This window comes from Dermochelys coriacea, chromosome 8 (assembly GCF_009764565.3).
Source record: "Dermochelys coriacea isolate rDerCor1 chromosome 8, rDerCor1.pri.v4, whole genome shotgun sequence".
In the NCBI taxonomy this organism is placed as follows: domain Eukaryota; kingdom Metazoa; phylum Chordata; order Testudines; family Dermochelyidae; genus Dermochelys; species Dermochelys coriacea.
Window position 1 is genome coordinate 78,197,935 of NC_050075.1, and position 27,204 is coordinate 78,225,138.

Sequence of the window (27,204 nt, forward strand, 5' to 3'; positions counted from 1 at the left end):
CTGAAGACAGCTTTTTACAATATTTCTGTGTTCTGTGTAATTAAAAACATTACTATTTTGATAAGTTCATCAAACCTATCAAATGAAAATAAATTGGGGAAAAGATTAAAAAAATATAAGACTGGAATTTGTTTAATTTTAACTGACTATAGACCTAGTAAGATTTAGGACTCTACCACTCTTGTAACTGTCATTAGGAATCCAACCCAAGATGCAGACACTTACAAGTAGATTGCTTGAAATTGCTGCAGTTTGGTAAAATCATGCATTTCCAAATAAAGCTCTGCCCATACTTCAGTAATATATATTTGCACATTTTCACTAGTGAAGAACTTTAAAGTGTTCAGAATTCAGCTCTGATAACAATGGGGCATCTCACTGAAATGATGCTTTTCTGAAAGATAAACATGTTTTATCCTGTTTCAGAGTAGTAGCCGTGTTAGTCTGTATTCGCAAAAAGAAAAGGCGTACTTGTGGCACCTTAGAGGCTAACAAATTTATTTGAGCATAAGCTTTCGTGAGCTACAGCTCACTTCATCAGATGCATTCAGTGGAAAATATAGTGGGGAGATGATTTATATACACAGAGAACATGAAACAATGGGTGTTGTTATACACACTGTAAGGAGAGTGATCACTTAAGATGAGCTATTACCAGCGCGGGGGAGGGAAGGAATAAAACCTTTTGTAGTGATAATCAAGGTGGGCCATTTCCAGAAGTTGACAAGAATGTCTGAGGAACAGTGGGGGGTGGGGGAAATAACATGGGGAAATAATTTTACTTTGTGTAATGACCCATCCACTCCCAGTCTCTATTCAAGCCTAAATTAATTGTATCCAGTTTGCAAATTAATTCCAATTCAGCTTAAATCAATTTAAGAATCTGCTCAGCTCAGAATGAGGTGGTTAGTATCTTAAAAGTTGCCAGAGAGAAAGATTTATGCTTGAAACGACAGAGGAAAATGATGATTTTATTTTTTCCTCTTTCATGAGTGCTAGTTTTCCACTCTAAGTATTTATACAGCATCAAATCAACATATCCAAGCATTGACCTGTCCTGGGCACATTTCTCAACCTGTGCAGACATATGCCAAATATCAAATATGAGTTGGAATTGATCAGCCGGTAAGATTTCTCCAGCAGCACAGGTCACTTTGTAGTGACCAGGGAGGGGATGATAGAGGCCAAGGAGACCATGCAGAACTTGAGTTTGACCATAAACTGGTTCAGATCCCGCAGGTCCAGGATGGGCCTGAATCCCCCGTTGGCCTTCGGGATAAGGAAATAGCGAGAGTAGAACACTTTGCCTCTGAACTCCCCAGGGACCATTTCCACTGCTCCCAGGTCTAGGAGCCGCCCCATTCCTGGTCTAGCAGGGCTTTGTGCAAAGGATCCCCCAGAAGGAACGGGGGTGGGAAATGGTTGGGCAGGGGCGAAATAAATTGCTGCATATAGCCCCTGGAGACCGTGTTGAGGACCCAACGGTTTGAGGTTAGTCGCAACCGCTCCAGGAGGAAAGCACAAAACCGATTGCAAAAGGAAGCTTTATTGAGAGGGGATCCCCTTCGGGAACTGTCAGGGTGCCCCCCGACTTCCAATCAAAACCGCCTTTTCCCCCCGCTAAGGGCGCCTCTTATAGTCTCTCGACTTTTTATAGGCAGCCTCGTACTTAGGCAGGGCAGCCGGAGCAGGGGCCTGCTGCGTCTTAAACTTAGTTTTGGCTGGAGCCAGAACAAAGACCCAGGGTCTGCAGGGTCGTACAGGAGTCCTTCATGCCATGCAGCTGTGTATCCGTTTGTTACGCAAACAGAGCCTTCAAAGGGAGATCATGCATGGCCGACTGCGCCTCACTGGACAGCCGGAGCCACGATGTCCTTCTTATGGACACCGCCGATGCCATGGATCGAGCTGCCGTGTCTGCCGCATCTGACGCCGCCTGCAGGGATGCCCGGCAGCAGCTGCACCCTCCTCCACCAGTGCCTTGAACTCTTTCTTATCGTGCTCCTGGAGGGAATCCTCAAATTTGGGCAGTGAACCCCACAAGTTGAATTCATATCTACCCAGGAGAGCCTGGTGGTTTGCCATCCACAACTGGAAACTTGAGGATGAATAAACCTTTCTGCCAGAAGAGTCCAGCCTCCTTGAGTCTTTATTTTTCGGCGTGGGGGCTGGTTGGCCCTGCCGCTCCCTGTGGTTGACCGACTCGACCACCAGGGAGTTGGGCGTTGGGTGGGTGTAGAGGTACTTGTGCCCCTTGGTGGGTACAAAGTACTTGCGTTGTGCCTTCTTCGAGATGGGGGCCAGGGAAACTGGCGTTTGCCACAGGGCATTTGAAATCCTTGCCACCCCCTCATGAAGGGGCAAAGCCACCCTGCCCGAAGAGGACAGTATATTGAACAGGGAGTCCGAGGGCGCCTCCAGTTCCTCTACCTGGAGGTGAAGGCTCGATGCCATCCGTTTTAAAAGTTCTTGATGGGCCGTAAAGTCCTCCTGCGCGACAGAGGGCGGCGGGGCCGCTATCGCCTTATCCGAAGAAGGCGAGGAAGCCGGTACAGTGCTCTGGGTATCCACCGGCACCGGAGGGTTCACCACCTGGTCAGTCTCCTGGAACAGTGCCAAGGACATACATCCCACCAACCCTCTCCTTGGGGGCCTGGAGAGAGAGGCTGATGGTGCCTCTGAGACTCTGGCTACCGAGCAGACCCCCTCCAGGGGGCTGCAGCTGAGGCCATAGTGCCCACTGGTACCACTGTGCCAGCCACTGAGCCCGGTGCCACTGCACCTGCTGTGGCACCGATGGCCCCGGCTGTTCGGCCTGGCCCATGGAAGGGTGACTACGAGCAGAGCCCGGGCTGACGAATGACCTGCCGCTGCACGGGACCAGGAGGAATGGCGGTGCCAGGAGCGGCGTAGCCCACGGGTTCACGATCTCCATGTGGAGGACCAGTACCGCTTGTAGCTGCTACTCCGTAATCTGCTCTGACAGGCGGACCTGTGATGGCATGGTGCCGTTGATCTACGCTCTGGGCTGCGGAGACGGTGCCTTGGCGGAGACTTGGAGAGGGATTCCGAGTGGGAATGGTGACGACGTCTGTGCTGCAACCGGCTGTGGTAACCCCTGTGAGATGAGAACCTCTGGCGATGGCTGCCTTGGTCCCGTCGGTAATCGCTCCATGGCATGGAGCAGTGCTGGGAGTCCCGCTCAGACGGTACCCAGACAGTCTGGTGGGAGTCGAGAACGAGCCATGTGAATTATGTCCTAAATGGTCGCTGGGTGGAGAACAGCGTTGGGAATGTTCCCGTGACCAAGATCGGTGCTGCGCCAGGGGCAACTGTAGAGAACCCAGTGGTGGCTTGCTTCTGAAGCGGCGAGCCGACATCAGCAGCACTCCTAATACTGGCATGGTCATGACGTCTCTGGCCGCCTGCAGGCTCTTTGGCGTGGATGGCATCCAGATATCCAGGGAGGCCTGGTCCGACGTGGCCGGGCTACTCTGCTCAACGCGAGTCGGAGGCCTAGAGGCCTGAAAGGAATGAGGTCTAGTCTCTGCCCCTGGTTTACCTCGGTGCCACTGTGAAGAAGGCACTCTCTTAGCCTTCTTATGCCCCACAAATGGGGAGAGGTGTCGACTAGTCAAAGGCACCGGGAGGGTCGCCATGCACCGATGCCACGGTGCCGACTCTGAGCAGCGCGCTGGAGCCAGGGTCAACCCCGACTCCATGAGAATGGCCCGGAGCCTACAGTCTCTTTCTCTCTTAGTCTGAGGTTTAAACGACTTGCAAATTTTGCAACGATCACTGATATGGGTCTCACCCAAACAGCATAGACAGTCTGCGCGTGGATCACTCTTTGGCATAGATTGCCTGCAAGTGTTGAATGCCTTAAAACCCGGGGCGTGGGGCATGTAGAGTACCCGGGTACTCTAACTAAATGAACTAACTGTAACAGCTAACTAACTACAGGTACTAACACTGAACGAACAAAAAGTTCTGGGGATGAGCTACAACAAAGCTGAAGCAGCACAGTTCCGATGCACCTTCGCCGGCGGCAAGAAGGAACTTACACCGCGCCATGGAGGCGCCACTTCAGGGGTCACTGGGGTGGCTTCCCCTACAGGTACTGCTAGGGGGAAAACTTCCAGCAACGGTGCACATGGCAAGCACGCACACCTATTGTGGAATACACATGAGCAATCACTCAAAGAACCTTAACTAGTTGCTTATGTACTTAAGAATTTTTAAGTAACATGATTAATAAGAGAAAAACGTAACTCTTAGCAATCTTAACTGTTTTTCTAAATGCAAGTTTTTGGTTTTGGACTGTATCAAGAAAAATCGTATCAAATAAGCAGCTAAACTGTCTTGGTGAAAGAAACACGCAGAAGATGCTACAGTATTGTTAATGCTTAAATTAGTGGCTCTTTGGCAGTTATCTGAAATCATATGTACAATGACAATTCAGATGGGATTCTAAGATATAGTAAATGATTATGATGGATACTCCGGTTGGGTTAGTCAGTTGTTGATCATTCTGAATTTTATATCTGATGCAAGTAAAACTGTCATCCTCTTGTTAAATAACTTTGAAAAGGTTGCACGGGCAGCACTATAATCTGAATTATTATAGTGGAAGAAATTAAATCTTGGTGACAAAATTTTATCTGGGTAGAATAGGGTGCTTGTGGGACAATTCAAATGTGTATGGCAACAACAACAACATCTAAAATCAAAATACATTTATGTTAGCAAAAGTGACATGATAAAAGATTGAAAACAAGAGCCTGAAATACAAGAACAGAGAGTTATTAAGTAACACATTAGGAAGGTTTAAACTAATGATAATAGCTCTAATCCCTGAAGGAAGTTATTTAAAGTGCATTCTATTCTGAAAAGAGATTCCATAGAAGTCGCATTGTGGCATTTTGGCTTATTGGTTCTTAATAAATGGACACCAGATGTGTTCAGATTACAAATTACACGTAAAATTATGTTTTTATTTTTTGTTTTTTTAATTAATTTCCAGTCCAGTAAACTTATCCTGAACTTGGAATCACAGTTATTTCTCTATCTCACACATCTCCACCAATGAAAAGTTCTGCAGGCCAATTATGCCTCCAATGACACTGTGTAACCACACTACTTTCAGTAGTTTTGCATAAGGGAATTAGAAGTAAACAATCCACACATAGAATAGAATAGAATAGAATTCAGCCCATGCACTCTTGGCTGTGCTGAGTCTGCACTGCTAACAGAATTTACACCTCCACAAAACATTAGATACGAGAGTTTTCAATAAACTTTAGAATCTTCAGATGTAAGGAAGATTTATTGTTATCCCAAAGTCTATTTTAGAGCTTTACTTTCAATGTCCAACTAATATATGCTACACTAATATATGCACACTCTTTGTTTAATCTGAGTTTAACTGAATCAGTCATCCAAAAGAAAAGCAAACATCCATGTATAAAATGGACATTTTTCTAGGTGGTCTTGAATAATGTTTTAAAAATGAAAGTCTTCATGGTGTTATGCAAGAATATAAGACTGTCCACAGTGGGTCAGACCAAAGGGTCTATCTAGCTCAGTACCCGGTCTTCTGACAGTGGCTAATGTCAGGTGCTTCAGAGGGAATGAACGGAACAGGCAATCATCTAGTGATCCATCCTGCCATCCACTCTCAGCTTTGGGCAATCAGACAAATCTATCCAGTCAATATTAATTTTTTTTACAGCAAACTGAAGGAAAATAAAAAAATTGAACCGATTTAACGCCTTAACTGATGTGATTTTCTAAAAGCAACCTTAAGAAATCAAAGTATTCCTTTTATATCAGGGTCTGATAGAAAACAAAAAAAAGGTATACTGTATATGGAACAGTTTTATTATACAATGCTGGTTTTAATTCTGTCAGATACATGTCCAGTGAAATAACAATAGTTCAATATTTAATTTGCCAAATCACTTTTTTTCAAACCATTTCCAATCACTGTTTGGGGTTGAAAATAAAGAAAACCCTGGATCTAATGTCTTCCTATATCACTTTGGGACAGATCATAGCAGAGAATGCACAGAGGTGGATTTAGTGCCCACAATCTGTATAAGGTGATGATTTAGTACTTTTTAACCATCAGTGGAGTAAAAAAGGACACAAAGGACCAGAGAGTAGACTATAAAATCAAAACCTATAATCCCCCTCTTTTTTAAATCTGATATATATCATACCATCACTATAGCAAGTCTACAAAGGACACATTTTAAATCCTTATTTTCAGTTACTGTTCTGCTAGAAGTTTTCATGCTTTTTCTTTTACTGAAAAAAGATTTTCCCTAAGGAAAACTTACAGGAAATTAATTAGGCATATTTTGAGTTGGTTAAATGTTAAAAATGCTTAACAGTAAAAGCCCCTGAACAGTTGCTTGTACTCAGAAACACAAGCAAACTTCAAGTTATCTTCAAACTTAGCACATATGTTGTTACGATCAAGGCTTTGCAACGTTTGAAGTAACAAACTTGAAATAAAGTTCAGAATGTTCGAAAGGTTACAGGTAAAAACCCCACACTTAACATACCAATGACTTTATTTGCAGAATCCTCTCTCTACTCACATGGTAGAGTCTGGTGATTGGAGGTGGGATGCAGGGGCAGCAGATGGAGCCAAAACCTTAGTAACAGAGGCAGAGCTACTTCTAACTAAGGAAGCAAGGAGGAGCAGCAGCTTCCAAATTAGTGGTCTTGCCAAAAAAACCCCAAAACCAAAAAACAAAAACCAAACAAACAAAAATGCTAATTTTAAAAAGTAAAAACTTACTTACTATGTCATTGTTTCTTTGCATTTGGCTCAGCTTGCATAATGAAAATAATCTATTTGGTTTGACTTTTGTTTAGTCAGTTTCACTTTCAGTTTTCCAAGGTATTAGCATAACGTATTCCAAGGTATTAGCACTATTTAGATTGCAAACATTGCAGAAAAAGTTTTTTGTTTAAAAATCCTGTGTTTCCACTGAAATTGAAAAAAAAAGAATGGAAAAATTTCAGTTCTTAAGTTTTGTAAAAAGCTTACTTTTACAAAACTTACATTTTGGGTCAAATTCAATCTCTTTAAAAACTGTCCATTCATCAAATATACTGCATTACTTTGCTTACTTATATGCAAGTACAATCCAAAGTGAGGCATTCCAACAGTATATATATTATAGTAGATATATAAATGCATCCTGGGATAAATAAATTATGGAATTAACAGGAAGCTGTAACAATGCTTGAGCAAGGGAGGTTTTGCGGTTTGAATATGCTAAGTTGGGTCAGTCCCGGTCAGCTCTAAAGAAGGGTGGGAAAGTGCAGAACATGTATCGCTTGAACACCACAATTTTCAAATAGTGCACCTTGCATATTTAAAGTCCTATCACAATACTAAGTGTTCAAAATCAACAGCTAGGACTGCTATTGAAAGACAAAGCTAATATTCTTTTAGCATGATAGCTTTAGAGTGCAGGTTCAGTTCAGCTTCTTGCAGGAATGGATTTCTGGATACCTCTAATAGAATAGTCTTTTCATTTAATGCTTGCAACCTTGAATATTTACAACAGTGACATTTGGGCTGAGATTTTTCAGACTTTAAGCCCTAAATTAATTTGTTTGCAAAGTTTCAAGAACATTTTTTCAGGTTTTTTTTTCAGAATTAGTCATTCAAATAAACAGTTGTTCATAAGAGGTCAGAATCTTGGATTTATACTTTTTCAAAGGTCTTACAGCATGTGGAGTTGTACACCTTGGTTCAAAACCAACAAAAAGTGGAGCATGCCACCTACCAAAATCACCAGCATCGCCATTGTTGATCCAAGAACAGCTCTGATTTTCAAACTTCACACAAATTCAATGGTGTAATTTCAACCTTAAATCCACTAATATTTTGGAATTTTTTCCCCCCCAAGAAATATGGCTTTAGCCAAACCATATTTTAAAGCTGTTTTCAGATCAATTTTAGTACGAATAAGATATGAAAGCAGAATCTAAAGCTTAGATTACCTTTTTATCCCCCTGTTTTCGCCTTCGTAGCCCTGGTCTGTAATCATCTCCAAACCGTAAAAAGTAATAATAAGAAACTAGTCGTTCTATAGGATCTCTTATTACATTAATGTAAATTGGTTTCTTTTTAACACCAAATCTGAAATAGAAAATAAATAAAAATAATGTCAAACCAATGTTTTTTCCTGTAGTTTCTCAAAAATGTATTTCCTGACATTATGTAAATGTGAACATATATACATATTAGAGACAGGACATTTTAATCTTTAGAGCCAGGAAGTCAACATTTCACATTAGGGCTCTATATTATTGTTCGAAAGAACAGAAGAGAGCTGTCTGAAAAAGGACACATGAAAAAAGTATTGAAAAGAGATACTCTCTACCTTGTGATGGAGAGTTCCAGAGACGTTAACACAATAGATTCTTGATTACAGGAACAAGACAAACAGGAACAAGACAAACTCAAAAAACCAAGCCACACACCAGGTAAGTCAATTCTGTGTGTTTGTATGATTTTTTTGTTTGTTTTTAATATAATACAACCCTAGTCTTTGAGCTAAAACAATATTGAAATGTCAATAATTACACCCCACCTGCTTCTATACCAGGTGCAGAAAGTTTTAGTATAAGTAACCTGACCTTAGAAATTCCTTCCCTCAGTCTAGCAACCAAATATTCACACCACAGAAGCCCTCAGAAGGTTCAGTCTTCTTTTTCTGCTTCCTGCTGTTGTTGCCTTTCTAACTGAGCTATGCACTAGTGAAGCAAGTGGTATTCCTGGCATGACTCCAAGGACAGAGATGCAGACTACAAGGAAGGGGAGGTGCTCAGGGACTGTCATTTGGCTATGATTATAAAATGTGTGCGTCTTTGATACTAGCAGAAATTTCGTTTTCTATTATAGTAAGTAACTTTTCAAGATTTTTAAGGCCACTGTGCTACCTAAGGAAATTTTGATTTAGCGTAGTACAAACTGGAAGCCTCATAAAAAACAAAAGGTGCTAACTCAAATGACCAGACAAGTGATCAAAAATAGTTTTATATTATTTCCACCCCAATTGGTCTATATTTAGGGGAAATTTTCCTTATTTTTCTTCTCCTTTTGAGACTTGTCAGCCATAGTTTAGGTAAAAGATCATGATGAACTAAGAAAAAAGCAAAGAACATAAAGAGCATTTAAACATTTCAGAGACCCCAGGAGGCGCATCCAATAATATCATGAGCATGCATGACATCCTCAAGTGAAACCAGAAACTTTAAAATGTTCAAATGCATTTATGTTCAGCTATAACTGCTAGAATTTTGTATTGACAGAGAATCATGTGACCGTACTAGCTAAACCAGAGAAACCTTAGCAAAGCACAACTCAAGACGCAGTACAATTAGGGGGAAAAACATTTGAAAAAAGTTATAAACTAAACTAACTGTTTGTAGGGGAAAACTATTAGGTCTTGAGTTGAAAGAGTAAAGAGGAGAGATAACAGAAGGGCAAAAGGTTAGTAGTAGTAAATGAGGAAATAAAAACAACTGAAAAGATTATTATTTTGGGGGCAGACTGGACAGAGGCCTGAACATTTGGTCTTATAACGACCATGCTGACCAACTAATGCAAAACTCCTTGGAGCCTGGATTGTGTCATGACATATATTTGTACATCACCTAGCATTATAGGTCTCAATCCTGATTGGTGTCTCTTGGCACTCTGTAAATATTCATGGCACAATATAAATAATAAGTAATAAAATAATAATGAAACAATATTGTCCTGTGTCAAAGGAGGCTATTTTCCTATTCATTTAACGAAAAAAACCCAGCATCATAATGGAGATCAACTGTTATGGATGATTGAAAGTGACATCAGAATGAAAACAGGATAAAAACAAAAAACAGAGAATCAAAGGATTTTTGTTATTACTATTACTGAGTCAGTGGGGTTATGGCACCACGCCCTCAACACCAACAGTCTCGGATTGGCTCCTACTGCTGCAATGTTTTTGGTTTCAGCATAATGTAAGAGATGTTTCTGAAATATTTTAGTGCATCAAAGTCTCATTCAGCATTTAATACACAGCCTTAATATTTTCTGAAATAGTTTACACTTGACAATTACAAGAATGCAGAACATACTCAGAGTTTCTTTAAAAGTATAGGTCAAAAGCCAAGAGCAACCATGACGCTCAATAGATGATTTTAATAATGAAATCCAAAAATAAGAGAAAGGAAGCTGTTGTGGAAAAAAATTAGTCATTTAGGTAAAAGGGCAACAAACAGAAAACACAAGGATAAAACAGCCCTGGAAGGAAATATGAACATGAATGAAATCTGTGAAATTGCTTAGATGCCTTTCTACAGGTACTATAATTATTTTAATTTGAAAAGTTCCAGTACCTATAAGATGTTTTCAGCTTTATGCCTTGAGTAATGTAAAGAATAATATTCACCTAGCTGTTCACAAGGCTGTTATTCCAATAAGGGTTCAATTCAAAAAGTCTATTAATATAGTATTTTAACTTTTTAAAAAAGGTGGGAGGGGAGGTTGATGCAATGTGAAGCACAGAGTTTATTTTTTTTATTTATTTATTTATTTTAATTTAGGTTTCTCTCCTGTTTCTTTCAGCAATCTTGAAATTTCAGCTGCTGCCCACCGGTAATTTCCAGCTGCTGTAGTGGCTTTTAGGACTTTCTATTAGAGATGAGCTAAATTGGGAGTTTGTGATGCTCCTCCATTTTACTTTTACTTTTTTTTTTTTTTAAATAAAAAGTTATTAAAAATTACTTCTAGAGAGAGGTTTAAAGGCTACAAACCAAAAGATCTTTACCCTCAGAGGTTAATTGTCTGAGTGGAAAGGAGGAGGAACACAAGTGATGGGGAATATGGGCATGATCTTGCACCACTGAAGTCAATAGGAGTTTTATTAGGAGCAGGATTAAGCCCTACAAAGGGGAACATCTTTCAGTGTATTTTCTATGCATTTTTTTTTTAAAAGTAGCATTAGTGTATAGCACAAAAGTGACTGCTTTAAATGTACTGCTATGTTATTAACTGTGGCATGTTAAAAACTAAATTGAAAAAAAGTTTAAAATGCATGGTGAACGTGAAGAGCCACACACTTCAAAGTAACCTCACTGAATGTGGTGTTACTTATTGGATATGGTGTGTTTGGGAACAGACTGCGTCTAAACAACTCAGCCTGTGAAGCATATAACTAGGATGACACTCTCAGTATTCAGAAGAGCTAGCTGAAATTCTCAGGAAAAGGCACTCCTGTTGCTCATCCAAGGAATAATATTGCTAACTTGTGGAGTCAGGTCCTAAACGATGAGTTAATTCTTTTTTATCATACAATAAACAGGTCAAAGTTGTATTAAAAATCTAAAGGGAATATTGTTCATTTGAAAGACACTCAATGTTTAATTTTTTTTTTAAAAAACAGTTGTCAGATTCTGAACACTAGAGGGCAGAAATATTTAAGATGGATCAACAATCTACTGAACTACTGGACTCCACAACTGAAAACTGGTAAAACTATCATATTTCGGAAGGAAATATTTTATCTGCTATGTAGTTTTAAGAATATAAATAGTATTAACCATTGCAGATGAAACAAATCATTAGGTAACTTACTTTGCAAAATCCAAGTAAGATATATGTCCATGATAAAATCCTGGTTTCATTTCCTTCCAGGAAGTTACATTCTTCACAAATCGCACCTACAAAAGTAGAAAACAGTCAATATTCCAATATCATTTGGAATGGCTGATGCTTAGCCTACAATAATATGTTCCATTCAATAAGTAAAACTGAACAATGCATTATGATAAAAATCTATCACCATGAATATTACCAAAAGACACATGACTAACTGAAAAGGATACTTTATTTAGAAGCACATGGCAATTGACTCACTGTAGAGAGCCACAATTTAAAGCTAAAAAAATATGAAGTAGTATATAGCAATCAGAAAGGCAAAGAAAGAAAAGTCAGAAACATGACCAATACAAACATTTTAATTAGTATTTTTTGTTAGCCTGAAACATAGTTTGAAGGCAATATAGAGTGTCCTCAGCAGTGAGTAACAGGGCCAAATCCATCAATCTGTATTCAGATTCCAACAGATTTTCCACAAGAAGGGAATGATTTTTTCTTCAAATATGTTAGGTGAAACTCTGTTTTGTTTATAGGATCTATTTTACAGGGACATGAAGGCATCAAACCAGGTGGACCATTTGCTCAAAAGGAGCAAAATTTTAATTTTTGGATGGACCATCAGCCAGACTGCATTTCAGCACTATATTTAGTTTAAGGTACATCTGCATTCTTCTCTGGAGTTTATTACTAGGAAAAATTAATTTAAGTCCAAAAGCTCAACACAACAATCTAAATCTAAACAGAGATGATATCCCTAGCCTGTTTGCCAGAAACTGGGAATGGGCAACAGGGGATGGATAACTTGATGACTACCTGTTCTGTTCATTCCTTCTGGGGCGCCTGGCATTGGCCACTGTTGGAAGACAGGTTACTGGGCTAGGTGGACCTTAGGTCTGACCCAGTATGGCCATTCTTATGTTCTTAGATCATACCAAGGCATGAACTAGCTCTTAGACAAGAGCTGATCAAGATCTAAGCAGACCCTGGCAAAACTCCACAACGGATAGAAACAGACCTCACATTTGGAAGATGATCATGCGGTAGAAAATAAGATACATGGTCAAAATTGCGAAGTATGATCAATTTAAGATAAAGTAGGACAGCCAAATGCTGGTAGCTTAGTTTTATTAGATGAAAAGAGTCTTAACACCCAGAACAATAAAACTATGAATATTATTTAATAGCTGGTGCATTAGTTAATAAAGAAAGTTGATAAATTTGAATCTCATCAGCTGTAGGGTAGTGATATGCCATTTCTGAAGCTGAAAAGCAGAGGATAGATCACTCACATAATTAAAGGAAATAGTTAAGAATCACACTTGGATATTAACTAAAGCACCAGGAATTTGCCCTGTACTAAGCTACGACAGAGTGATTGCCTATACAACTAAACCACAGAAATATCAACTGCAAAATTCTCAGTGTAGCCATTCTCTGTTAAACAGAACTCATTTTTTGTAGCAGTGTAAATGTAAAAAGTATCACAGAACACTTCACAGATACACAGAATACATATATACAAATATAAATAAAGTAGGGAGACTGTAAAATATTGTACATAAAGCATTTATAGATGTGCAACGGAACAGTGAAGACCCGTTACTTAACCAAGTTTCAAAATAAGTGGAAAATTGAGAAGCACAGGGAGAAGAGAATTGCTTGCAAATCCCCTCCTAAGGCCAACCATTTCTCACTAGGCCTGGTGACTCCTCTCTCCAATGTGTCAGTGAGGCACAGATGCAGAGGTACTGAGGAGAGACAAAGATTCGGAAAAGAAAAGTCTGGTATCTACAGATAACCTGAGATAATGATCTGAACAGGATAAAATGAGCCACTGAGGAACACGTGCTGAATTCAGAAATGAAACAAAGCTAGTGAAGATTCTGTAAGGCGGATATGTTGCTATTTCTTGGAATAGATGAGATCAGTTGTCCATTGTCTTGAGGTTCCTTTGAACCACTGGTTCTTAAAATTCCCATGTAGAAGTGGCTCATGCTACTTTGTCATATGCAGCTTTTCCTCCTTTGATGCAGAGCTTATGTATGGCAACTCCTAAACGGATTGAAATAATGTGCTCTGCTTAATGCCAGTCTTGAAGTTAACTTTCATCAAGTCTGGTTGAGGACAGCAAGATGTTATTATAATGCTGCAAAGCAAACTGCACTGGTTTCCCATCCGTTTCAGGATGCAACTCAAAGTTTTGATTCGTATCTATAAAACCCTTTATTATTTATAACCTGGCTAACTCAAGATACACCAGTTCCACAGTTTCACTGACTCTGTGCATACAGAGGGTGTGATCTGGCTCCTCCCTGGTGGTTGATATAATACACGCAGGCTATGTTGTCTGTCAGGATGTTTATATGTGATCCTGTTATCAGTGGGAGGAAATTGGCACAGGTGTTCCTCACCACTCTCAACTCAAGGAGATTGATGTGCAGGGATGTCTCTGCAGGTGACCATTTGCCTTCTGTCATAATATTGTTTAAATGCATGCCCCATCCTATGAGGGAATTGTCAGTGGTAAGGAGTTACGAAGGTGGCACCTGTAAGAAGGGGATCCCTTTGCATGCACTGGCCGGTTCTTCCACCAGTCCATGGAGTTCTTGACTCTGGTGGGCAATGACAGGGCTTTGTCCAGATTGTCCCTGTTCGGTCTGTAAACCGAGCTGAACCACAAGTGTAGACATTGCATTCGAAGTCTGGCATGTGAAATCACTGCTGTCCCAGCTGCCATATGCCCCAGGAGCTGAAGGCAGATTCTCACTGGCACTTGAGGGCTGTGTCTATAAGCAACACCAAGGCCTGATGTAGGAAGGCTTTGGCCTATAGCTCATCTAGGTCAGCCCATATGAATTCTAGGCATTGCCCTGGTCTGGGGGTCAACTTCTGGGAATTGATCTGCAGGCCCAGCTCTGTGAACAAGCATATCGTGTTTTCAGTGGCTCGATAGCTTCTTGAAGTGACTGGTTCTGAGGAGGCAATCACACAGGTAAGGGTAGATCATTATCCCTGGACATCGTAGATAGGCGGCCATCACTGAGAGAACTTTGGAAAATACTCTGGGTGCCGATGGAAGTCCGAAGGGGAGGAGTGAAACTGATGAAACATCTGCGAGCCAGTAGTATTGAGATGTGAAAGTAGGCATCTTGTAGGTTGAGGGCCAAAAACCAGCCTCCCTGTTCCAGTGATGGAATGATCGTCAACAGGGTGACCATCTTGAACTTTTGAGCTTTGACGAACTTTTTGAGAGCTCTGAAATCTTTTCCTGGTGCGAATTAGAAAGTAACGAGAGTAGAACCCCTTGCCTCGTAGGTACTGGTTCGGTTCCATGCTGGGGTGGCGAGTTGTATGGGCCTGTGGTGCCCGGGCTCCAGCAATATTCAGGGCCCAGGGACCCAGCTCCACCAATGTTTGGGGCCTGGCCCTGCCTGCCGCCCCCCTGAGCGTCCCTGGCCCCCACTTGCTGCCCCCACACACCTCCCCCGAGTCCCAGACCATCCCTGCCTCTCCACTGCAGCTCCATGCTGAGTCAGCTCTTCTGGCTCCCGGCATGATCTGCCGCCGCAGGATCCAAGTGCCTCCGATCCAGCCTGCCCTGCCCCAACCCTGCCCTTCAAACTCGGACCCTTCTTTTTTCCAGCAGGACCCTCCACCAGCACAGGCCCCCTCCTCCTCCCCCCGCCTGCAGTCACCGCTCCTGCCCCACACTGGGCAAGGGGCAGTCCCATTCCCCACCCCCCAGTGAGGCTACAGTGAGGGGCAGCAGCGGGGAGAAAGGTCAAGACGCTTCCAATCTCTGTCATAGGACGCTGTCCTGAAGCGGTGTTGTCGGCCATTAGAGTTCACAGCATCCACCACAATGGAATTGGGCAAAAAGGTGAGTAAATAGGAACTTTAATTTCTTTGCAGGAACATAATTTTTGTCTACCCGCTTGCATGTCGGGGCCACCGAAGCTGGGATTTGCCACATCATCTTAGCTAGGTCTAGGATGGCCTCGTTCATTGGGAGGGTGATTTTGGAAGTAGTTGAGGCATGGAAGATATCGATAAGCTAGTGGTGCATACCTTTAACGTCTTCCAATGGTATGTGGAGGATGTCCACCGCTATCTTCGCCAGCTTGAAATATCTGAAAGTCATCCGCCATAGATGGTGGAGACAGCATGACTGCTTCGTCCAGTGAGGAAGGGGATATGGCCTTGAATGTGACCTCCTCCGTGTCCACCTCTCATTCCTCCAAATGCCTGGGAAGCTCTTGGGCAATGCTTGGTGCCCTCGAGACAGGCTGGCAGTGCGCCACCTAGGGGTCCCAGTATGGCCACTGAGGGGGCATATGGCCTGGTGGAGATGCCCACGCGTGACCATACCAAGATGGTAGCAGTGACATCTGGTGATTCATTCCCAGACCCTGTTCGTATCAGGTCCCATATAAAGCTTGGGAGGAAGAGAGAGAAACCCTGTCCGGCTCATTGTGGGATCCCTCACTTGACATCGGAGAGGCATGGCATGATTGTGCAGAAATACCCTTTGGTCGGCCATGGCTCAGTGCAATGATCTCGATACCGAGGGGCAGAGAATCAGGAGCTTCCTACATAGCCAGGTCACTGGACAGATGAAATTTTGCTGGTACTGTGCATCCCAGCATCAGTAGTGGTGCAGGGAGAGATGAGGACCTCACTTGTACCCATTTTTCCAATGGCAGATGGGCTGCTGCTGTTGTGGTACCGATGACAGCTTGCATTCTGTGAACGTTTTAGGGCATTTGCCCTTGTCTCTCTGTACCGAAGATTCTATGCCTATGCCCAAAGGATCCATGAGCTTGTCAACAGTACCAGACACCAACAAAGATGGTGATCACTTTTGGCTATCCCTCAGGGTTAATGACGGGACTTGAGTTTTTGACTTATGAGAGGAGTCCCCAGACCATTTCTTTGACCCACTATCATTCAAAGTCGAAGGTTATGGGGAAGACTCACACCAGCCGGAGGGCTAGGGGCCTCCCTACAGATGATTTTCTGGCAGAGTTCTCTGTCCTTGCGGGAATTTCAGTCGGAGCTGCTGGAAGACGGAACACTTTTGTTGGATGTGGCCCTTGCCAAGGCAGCAAATGCATTTGGAGTGCACCGGGATTGCCACGCTGCAAGTGCAACACTTCTTGAAGCCTAGAGAGCTGGGCATATCCTTCTCGGGGTGGTGGGGGGGGGTCTCCTTCCACCCATAAGGGGTCAAACGAGAACAAAATCTTTTTTCTGTCTTTAAGTAAACAAATAAATAAATAAAATGTGTCAAATAAAAGTCAAAAGAAGTCTAAAGTGTTTCTAAAAGCTAAAGAAAAGGCTCCATCTCTAACCAAGGGTGGGTGAGAAACAACTGAGGATGGCTAGCCCACACACAATGGCTAGCCTCATGAAACAGCACGAGGAGACAGTGCATGTGCGGGCCCAATGGACACTGTTATCAAAGTTCTCTGATCAGCAGCGCAGAGATGCAGACACACTTAGAGTGGAGCACCCATAGGGGCACTACTCAAAGAACCACCATTAACTTATTCTTTGTTTCATGCTGGTCCAGGCAAAACCTATGGCTAAGAAGGTAATATCAATCATAGTATACAGTCATCATGTATATCAGAGGCCTGCTTAGCTGATTTAGCCAGGACTTTTCTTAGCTCATCTTTCAGACACTACTCAGTCCAGCACAATCCAAGAGAGGGTAAGTGAGCTGCTATACAGCAGCTGTGACAATTGTAGTATAAGTCCACATTTTAAGCCAGATGCAAAGAACTTCTGAAGTTTTATGACAACCTATACCCAGGCTGGGGTAAATGATTTTTTTTTTCCCTCACTGGATCACTGATGACTATTTCTTGCAATTCTCTCTCTCTCTCCTGTTGAACATGGGTTGGCTTTTGTTTGCTTGTTTTATTTTAAAGGGCCGTGTAGCTACTGGGGCTCACATGAGAGTGAGTGATTAAAGTTTGTGTCCAAACTAAGCAAGATCTTTGAGGTTATTTTGGAAAATACAAGCAAATGTGAATGAGTTTCTAGGAAAGTGTTTTTCAGGCATTTTTAGAAAAATAACTGAAAGGCTATTTCAGAGCTCCTAATAGGTGTTAGCTCAGCTGAGCTTCACTGAATTGAAAACTGGATCAAATGTAATCAGAGGAGCTAAGAAGTACTGCAAGGAAAATAGGAATGAATGAAGAACTTCAGTTTTCTAGGTAACTGGAAGCTTAAAATGCTTCCAGTGATCAAAAAGGAGGTGCCAGAAGGTCCTATATCAACTCAGCAAAATAAGTCGGTAATATTTACATTAAAGAAAAGTGCATACAGCACAAAACTGGTGTCCTACTACACAATTTGCCCCCAATCACCTCTCCTTGTCCCCTAAATCCATCCTTCTTCCTCCCTGCATATGTCTAGTTTTTTTCCTAAGACTGTGTGTCCCAGGAACTTCTTTTGAGACACCTGAAACATTCCAGCTTTTCATTATGATGTTGGTTTTGTTTATAACAACTAAATATTTGTTCAAGACATATTGCTATACAGAGTAGAATTAGCTCTGTGTTCACCAGGAACAAACAGGCCAATAGAATGAGTGCATTATGGGGTGAAGAGAAAATTCTAAAGAAACTATCAAAACTGTCTTTTTGCTCAGGGTGAATGATGATGACATTTGTTAAGTGTTTCATGCTGAACTTATTCAGAGCACTAAGTTAGTGGAAAATATCCACTCTGAGAAATATAGTTACCTTAGTCTGAGGCCCCTTACTTCCCAGGCTTCATGCTCCTCTTGTCAACAGCAGCAGCTACTCCACTGCTATGGTACTTTTCTCCCAATAGGCAGGGCTAAGCATTTTGCTGTTGCAGTGCTGCTTCTTCCCACTGCCTTGCTGTTATACACCTCTCTTTCTCTGGCTGTATTTTTCCTGCTGGCTATCTTTGAATTCCTTGTTCTGGAGATAATTTCCTCCCATGCAGCTCCATCTGAGTTGCTTATTGGCGTAAGGGTGGAACAAATGACCATGTAGCAGCCTTACGGGCTGGTTCTAAAGGGAATGGAGTTACAGCAACTAGCCCTTGACTGGCTGCCAAAAAATCCAGACATTTGCAGGAGAGGCAACATGGGCTGGACAGAAAACCTGAGATTCCCCAGGTCTGGGAAGGACTTGAGAAAATCATGCTAACTGACCACTCTGAATTTAGGAACACAGATTGCTACATTGAAGCAGACCAGCAATCCATCTATTTTTGTACCATGACCAGGATCAAGAGGTAGAAATCCTACCTAGGCAGGATTGGCTTAACCTGTCATCAAGGAAAGTTTCATCACCCCAAAAAGTTAGGGCTTGTCTATACAACCTCATAGTTTGGGCTACTGGGGTGTGAACTGCAGTGCATGCCAAAATAGTCTAGCTCCCTCGTGCTAGTGTGAACTAAAAGGTATCTAGTTTGCATTAACATAAACCTGTTTGAAGAGGACTACATTCATGTGAACTAGGTACCTTTTAGTTTGTGCTAATAATAGCCATATGGTAGAGTTAAAACCAAAGAAGTTGACTTATGCCCTGAAGCTTAAAGGCATTACATCCTTTCCAGAGTTTTGGTTTATTTAAAAAAAAAAAAAAAAAAAAAAAAAAAGACTATCATCAAATATTTACTACACAGTTGGCCTTGTACCAGAAGCCTTGGTACGAAAACCACTTCAGTTTCTTTAGGTCAGTGATTCATATTGTCCATTGAAACACTGCTTTTTGAATTAAAATTATCAAAAATTCTGAAATAAAACCAATCTTCAATTGCAGGTGTTCTCTCTCAGAGACAGACACACATAGTTCAATTACTTGTTAAGAAAACAGCTCATCATCCCCTGCCAATTATTATTCTTATTTTAGTTTACCTATAACTAAGGGCTCTTGAGATGAAACCACCACCCAGAATCTTGATCTTGACAGTACACCACAAGCAGCTATAGCATTACCGCTAATGCTATATTAGTTGATCCATGTTCACTTACATTACAGAAAAAACAGACTGAAAATCAGATCCCAAATCTCTGTTAAAGTCAGGAATGTGCATGTGTGAGACTAATTCAGGCACATGATTTCATATGCAAATTGGACAACTGTATACTTTAACAGGACATTATGCATCTAATTGGTCACTTGCATATGCAATTACCTCATTTGTGAATTTACTAAAAGTAACTGCTTTGGAAATTAGATCCACAATTGTGCACAACTTATTTTGCAAGTAATGCTTTTCTGTTAAGCTAAACACCGCAAGCAGAGTAACATTATGTAGTGCTGAATTTTTAAAAATAAGGTTTAAAAAAGAAATAAATATTCAGGAACACAGAAGTGGACTGAAAATTTGCTGAACATTACATAATACCAAACACTTCCTAATACAATTGTCCTTGAGATCTTCATTGTATTATGTTATTTCCTCTCTAGTAATTTATAACTCACCTAGCTGAATGAGCTTTTTAGTCTTCTCATTTAAAATATATTTTGGAGAGTTAACTTTGATTCACATGAAAGTGGTAAACTGGAAGCACTATGTACAGCCAAGCATAAAGTGAGTAAACTATATACTAGACAAGCATTACACATTGCTACGCCAATCCAGGTCAGTCCTGACCCACTGTATCCCTTTTTATTCTAGTCTTTGACCTTTAAGCAGAGACTTCTATCATGCCAAGTAGTATGGTAAATTAATCTTGTTACATAATGAAACAATATTAACTTTCTCCATATACACAGAAAATGTCATTCTAATTATAAACTTATTTAATAAAGCTACATTATAATGGCATACAATTCCATCTGTTCCTCCAGTTATATTTACAATAGCAAATTACTATTCTCTGTGGATGTACACACTCAAAATGCTTTTTCCTGAATAGTGCTGAACACACAATAAAATAGCTAATATGTTAAAAATGCTCAAGTGGCTAAAAACCCATACCATCATCTCCACAAATGTAACTTACCTGATCTTGCAGTGACATAACAGGATTATTTTTGGTTGTATTAATATGCAGAACATGATATTTGTTCTTTGAACAAAGGTCATAGGCAATATTTGTGAAAGATGTGCTTGCAGTTTTAGGTACTCTGTTGTAAATTATCACCCCATCATCATCTTCATCCGGAGTTGCATCTTGTCGGGGACCATCTATTGTATGACGTTGTTCTATTTCTCTGACTTCATGTCTTGCAATAGCTCTTTCTGTAAAAAGTAACAGAAAAACTAAGCTTTTAGTGATAATGAAGTAGATAGTGCAATCTTGAAACTCAGTCCTTGGAATTAAAATGACAAAAAAAGGTTAAAAAAACATCTTACTAATAAAGTAAACTACTAATTGTTTGTTTTTTTAACATCTGGATTTAAAATTTTCCTTTCCTGCTCAATGCATTTTTATAGATTAAACTAAATTATGCTTGGAGACAGAATATGTTGTCTGGAAACTGATAAACAGTGAGGGATATTCTTTCCTTCCTTTAACTTATGTAAGCATTAAAGGAAGCTAAGCTCTTTTCTTTAAAAAGTTGTTTCTGATGCGGTATCAAAATGGTAACCCTTCTCACAAGTCCCCCCCCAAATCCTATAAAATACCGAGTACTCAGAAATGACTCTAGGTAAAAGGAATAATTGGTTCAAATATTAAAGTATAAAATATGTATTTTAAAAAATGATAAAAGTCACTGACCATAGATGGTTTAGTCAATTAATGGTGAAGAGGCACTGGAGTTTAAATAAAACTACTATTGTTCTTATTCCAATTAACACCACTCCCCATGTGTAAATACTACAATGTATGGCTTTGCAAAAATCTAATTAGATGTATTGGACTCAAATTTGATAAGAAAAGAAACAGGAGAAGCTTATGAAATGATTTACATTAAGGGGCAAAATTATTGCACCGAATACAAAACTATCGTATATACTCATTCATAAGCTGAATATTTGTGGTAAAAAAAGCGATGCATCAAAGAGCGGGGGTCGGGTTATAAATGGGTCTACACAAATATTTGGTGACTTTAAACTCTATGAAATCATTGAATTGAATATCTAATACGTTATCGTTTTATTTACCTGGGAGCATCTTCAGGCATGGAGCCCCTCAGCTCACCACTTCCCGCAGCTCCCATTGGCTGGGAATGGGGAACTGCAGCCACAGGGAGCTGAGGGGCTCCATACCTACAGTGGCTCCAGGTAAACAAAAATGTCCCGAGCGCCAGCGGCTTACCCTGACAGGCTGTGAGCCAAAGTTTGCCAACCCCTGAAATACAAGATTGGTTTATGAAAGGGTCATACAGTTTTTACTATTTTTACCTATCCATCTTGGGGAGGGCGGCTTATAAACGAACAGGCTAATGAACGAGTATATACGGGTATATCAAACACAAAGAAGGAAAAAAAAGAGAAAAGCAAGCCCTGAACAAGACACGTTTTGGAGAGGTGGGTAAGCTACAAATAAAAATAAAAATTCCTTTTACAAGAAGGACAATGCTCTGGGCAATTGGTCTCCTCTTCAAATATAAAGCTACTTGGAAAATGAGAAGCAGATCGTTATGGCTCTACAGTATGCCAAACATACTTTGTGCTGACCCAGACAAATTTCAAAAGCTTTGTTCTATTCTGGCTAAGTAGAGCACCCACCACTATTTACAATTTAATGTCAAAGCATCTTTTTAGAACCATGCATTTTGATACTGTGCTTAATGGTGTACCTTTTTTCCACATGGGTCAATAACAAGGTTTGACCTCAGGATCCAGAGATTTACAGCACAAACCTTTTCTATTTGAACTAAAGGAGCAATTGTTAGTAAAAATAAGCTGCTGTCCTTTATATGGAATACTTCCTAGAGCAGTGGTCCCCAAACTTTTTCTGTCATGCCTCCCCTTACCAGTAGTGGAATCTGTCCATGCCCCCTGAAAGCCATTGTGGGGCCAGGAGCAGGGCCACAGTCATAGCCGGGGTGGGGCTGAGGCCAGGAGTGGGGCCGGAGCTGCAGCCAGGGACTGGGGGCCTGAGGTCAGGAGCAGGGCCTGAGGCCAGGAGCTGTGGCCAGGGCTGGGTGGTATTCCCTTCCTGCCCACTGTAGGGGCTGGTCCGGTCCCCTGCCGAAAGTTCCTACACGCACACCCCAGGAGGGTGTGCCCCCCAGTTTGGGGACCACTGTCCTAGAAGGAGGTTATGACACACACTCAGCGAGGCACAGCTATGTGAGACAACAGGGGAATGTTAGTTATGATCATGGCTTCTCTTCCTGGCTCAAGGGCAGTGTGGTCTAGTATTTAGAGCAGTGGTTACAGACTGCATAGCTATATATACAGATTTGGCACATTCATTCTGAAAGTCAGTGCGACAGAATGGGTGAGAGTTTGCTTTGTCATATTAGAGACCTGAGTTATAATTCCAGGTCTGCTTGAAGTGACCATGGGCAACCTCTCGGTTACCTTATTTGTAAAATGGATAATACTCACCTTCCTTTTAGCTTACAGATATGAAGCTTTGCTTCGTAGTAAGGATTATGAACCAATGAGACAAGAACCTCATGTTCTCTCCTGGCTCTGAGCCCATGCACTTTCCCTCTAGGCCAAATGGAGTTCAGGGAAAGTTTCTCGCTCCCCACTCTCATATATACACAAGATTTCACCTGCAATGCAGGTAGATGTGACAGGACTGCCAAATATGAGATTGTAATGAAGGATGCATGACACTTGGTAGAGCTGCATCCTCCCCCTCATCTCCCATTCCTTATCTCCTCTTCCATCACCTTCCGTCTTCACTTTTCTTCCTCTTCTTGTACTACTAACTCACCCCCTCATACTGTTCTTCACCCTACCTCTATACCACAGTTTAAATGTGAAATATTAAAAAAAAAAAAAAAAAACAATTTAGAACTATCAAGCTGTCACACAAGTAGTCTATGAAACCAAATATCACTGCCCTCAGCTACAGTAACTCCTCACTTAAAGTCGTCCCGGTTAACGTTGTTTTGTTACATTGCTGATCAATTAGGGAACATGCTCGTTTAAAGTTGTGCAATGCTCCCTTTTAACATCATTTGGCAGCTTCCTGCTTTGTCCACTGCATACAGGAAGCACAGCCCGTTGCAGCTAGCTGGTGGGGGCTTGGAACCAGGGTGGACCGGCAGCCTCCCTATCAGCTCCCCGTTCCCCTAAGTTGCCTGTGCAGCAGCCGCCCCAGCAGGCTATCAATTGCCTACAGTTCAGCTGTCCTTCCCTGCACTGACATGTGCTTCTCCTGCCCTCTGCCTTGGAGCTGCTCTCCGAGCCTCCTACTTGCTGGTGGGAGGGGGAGAAAGGGGGGACTAATGTCAGGGTTTCCCCCTCCCCCTTGCTCCTGCACCCCACTTATCCCATCTCCATAGTACAGGGGGACAAACAACAGGGCTCAGGATGGAGGGAGCTTCCTGGCAGCAGCTGTGTACAGTATTAACTTGTTTGTTTAAAACTTATAGTGTGTGTGTGTGCACGTGTGCGCACGCACGCAGTGTAAGTTATGTCTTGTCTGGCAAAAAAAATTTCCCTGGAACCTAACTTCCCCCGCCCCCAATTTATATTAATTCTTATGGGGAAATTGGATTTGCTTAACATCGTTTTGCTTAAAGTCGCATTTTTCAGGAACATAACTACAACGTTCAGTGAGGAGTTACGTACACTCCTACAACTTCTCTCCTACTGTTTGTTACACTCATTTCACAAGTCTTGTTTTAGACTGCAAACTTTTCAGGCAGTACCATCTCTTCCTATGTACCTGTACAACTCCTAATACAAAACCCCATTCCTGAAGGGGCCATTGAGTGTTAATCACAATAATAATATTAAGAAGAAGTAAAAAAATGTATGCATCTTTCTGCTGTGCACACAGACTTGAACCAAGTAGTGCTGGCAGCACAGTAACCACTGACAGACAAGGTTTCCTCTGGCAACCCAGATGGGTGTTAATTTTCCTGTAAATGATTCATGTAGTTCTCAATTGAAAGCCTAGTCTTACCCATTTGCCTGAAAAGTAGGCAGATCTAGAAGGAAAAGAGGAATTTTGTGTTTTTTTTTCTAGAGTAAGTCACTTAATTCACAAAAAGAAAAAGGATTACTTGTGGCACCTTAGAGGCTAACAAATATTATTTATATATAAATTAATATATGTGAAAATGTGAAAAGGTAGAAAAATCCAAAATATTTAATAAATTTCAATTGATATCCTATTGTTTAAAAGTGCGATTAAAACTGCAATTAATCGTGATTAATTTTTTTACCACGATTAATTATTTTTTTTATAGTTAATTGCATGAGTTAACTGCCCCTAGTGCCCCAACTCTACTTGTGCTACATTGATGACTTCATCATCGTCTGGACTGATGGGAAGGAAGCCCCGGAGGAATTCCACCAGAATTTCAACAAGTTCCACCCCACCCCATCATCAACCTCAGCCTGGATCAGTCCACACAAGAGATCCACTTCCTGGACACTACAGTGTAAATAAGCGATGGTCATAGAATCATAGAATATCAGGGTTGGAAGGGACCCCAGAAGGTCATCTAGTCCAACCCCCTGCTCAAAGCAGGACCAAGTCCCAGTTAAATCATATAAACACCACCCTATACCGAAAACCTACTGACTGCTATCCTTACCTACATGCCTCCAGCTTTCATCCAGACCACATCACACGATCCATGGTCTACAGCCAAGCCCTAAGATACAACCGCATCCGATGAAGTGAGCTGTAGCTCACGAAAGCTTATGCTCTAATAAATTTGTTAGTCTCTAAGGTGCCACAAGTACTCCTTTTCTTTTTCCAATCCCTCAGACAGAGAAAAAGACCTATAGGATTTCTATCAAGCATTCTTACAACTACAATACCCACCTGGGGAAGTGCAGAAACAGAATGACGGAGCCGGAAGGGTACCCAGAAGTTACCTACTACAGGACAGGCCCAACAAAAAAAAGTAACAGAAGGCCACTAGCCATCACCTACAGCTCCCAATTAAAACCTCTCCAGCGCATCATCAAGGATCTACAACCTATCCTGAAGGATGATCCCTCACTCTCAGAGCTTGGGAGACAGGCCAGTCCTCACTTACAGACAGCCCCCCAACATGAAGCAAATACTCACCAGCAACTACACACCACACAACAGAAACTCTAACTCAGGAACCAATCCCTGCAACAAACCCCAAAACCAACTCTGTCCACATATCTATTCAAAGGACACTATCATAGGACCTAACCACAACAGCCACGCCATCAGGGGCTCATTCACCTGCGCATCTACCAATGTGATATATGCCATCATGTGCCAGCAATGCCCCTCTGCATGTACATTGGTCAAACTGGACAGTCTCTACGTAAAAGAATAAATGGATACAAATCGGACGTCAAGAATTATAACATTCAAAAACCAGTTGGAGAACACTTCAATCTCTCCGGTCACTCGATTACAAACCTGAGAGTGGCTATCCTTCAACAAAAAAGCTTCAAAAACAGACTCCAACAAGAGACTGCTGAATTGGAATTAATTTGCAAACTGGATACAATTAACTTAGGCTTGAATAGAGACTGGGAATGGATGGGTCATTACACAAAGTAAAACTATTTCCCCATGGTATTTCTCCCCCCCACCCCACAGTCCCTCAGACGTTCTTGTTAACTGCTGGAAATGGCCCACCTTGATCATCACCACCAAATGTTTTCCTCCTCTGCCCCCCCTCCCCACTTCCCGCTGGTAATAGCTCATCTTAAGTGATCACTCTCCTTACAGTGTGTATGATAAAACCCATTGTTTCATGTTCTCTGTGTGTGTGTGTATATAAATCTCCCCACTGTATTTTCCACTGAATGCATCTGATGAAGTGAGCTGTAGCTCATGAAAGCTTATGCTCTAATAAATTTGTTAGTTTCTAAGGTGCCACAAGTACTCCTTTTCTTTTTGCGAATACAAACTAACATGGCTGCTACTCTGAAACCTAAATTTTACAAATCTTACATTTACTGTATAGAGCAATATTTATCCCCAAGGCTCCAGAAGAACCAGGATTTAAGTTTATTTTTGTTGATACTCTCTCCTTCCCCACAGCCTAACCCTATCAGAGTATTTGAGGGTAAAATTAAATTTTTTGAAGGAGATACGAGTTTCTTTGGTCTCCCAATACAATTAGTTATTGAAGCCAACTGAATAATTAGCAAAACCCAAATACACATCCCACTCCCTAAACTACGCTAAACAGATGTTATTCTTAAAACTGGATTAAGGAAACTGAAGTGGACATATTTACCAGCCCTCAGATCTTGCAGAATCTTATTCAATCTACTTTTATTTTTAAGAACAATCTGATCATCTGAGATATTCTAATGCCATAAGCTTTTAATTTAATGTCCATGCTGAAGTGCGTGTTGATTTGAAAGAGCTTGCTTGTTGATTCGAAAGAGCTTGCTTTTATGCATTTCATCTTGGCTATGATGATGGAAACAGAGAATTTTTCTGTAAAGCTCAG

At 41.4% G+C, this 27,204-nt stretch overlaps 1 protein-coding gene across 2 annotated transcripts in view; it reads right to left on the reverse strand.

Moving 5' to 3' along the window:
- HS2ST1 (heparan sulfate 2-O-sulfotransferase 1) overlaps nucleotides 1-27,204 on the reverse strand; it is a 167,300-nt gene that overhangs the window by 15,196 nt on the left and 124,900 nt on the right. The window contains exons 2-4 of one of the 2 annotated variants that reach the window (XM_038413998.2): nucleotides 20,670-20,908; nucleotides 11,651-11,736; nucleotides 8,026-8,164 (exon numbers count right to left, since the gene is read on the reverse strand). In XM_038413998.2, the coding sequence (XP_038269926.1) occupies nucleotides 8,026-8,164; nucleotides 11,651-11,736; nucleotides 20,670-20,908 (464 nt within the window). Of the gene's footprint in view, nucleotides 1-8,025; nucleotides 8,165-11,650; nucleotides 11,737-20,669; nucleotides 20,930-27,204 lie in introns of both variants that reach the window. The other variant, XM_038413997.2, reaches the window with a different exon arrangement.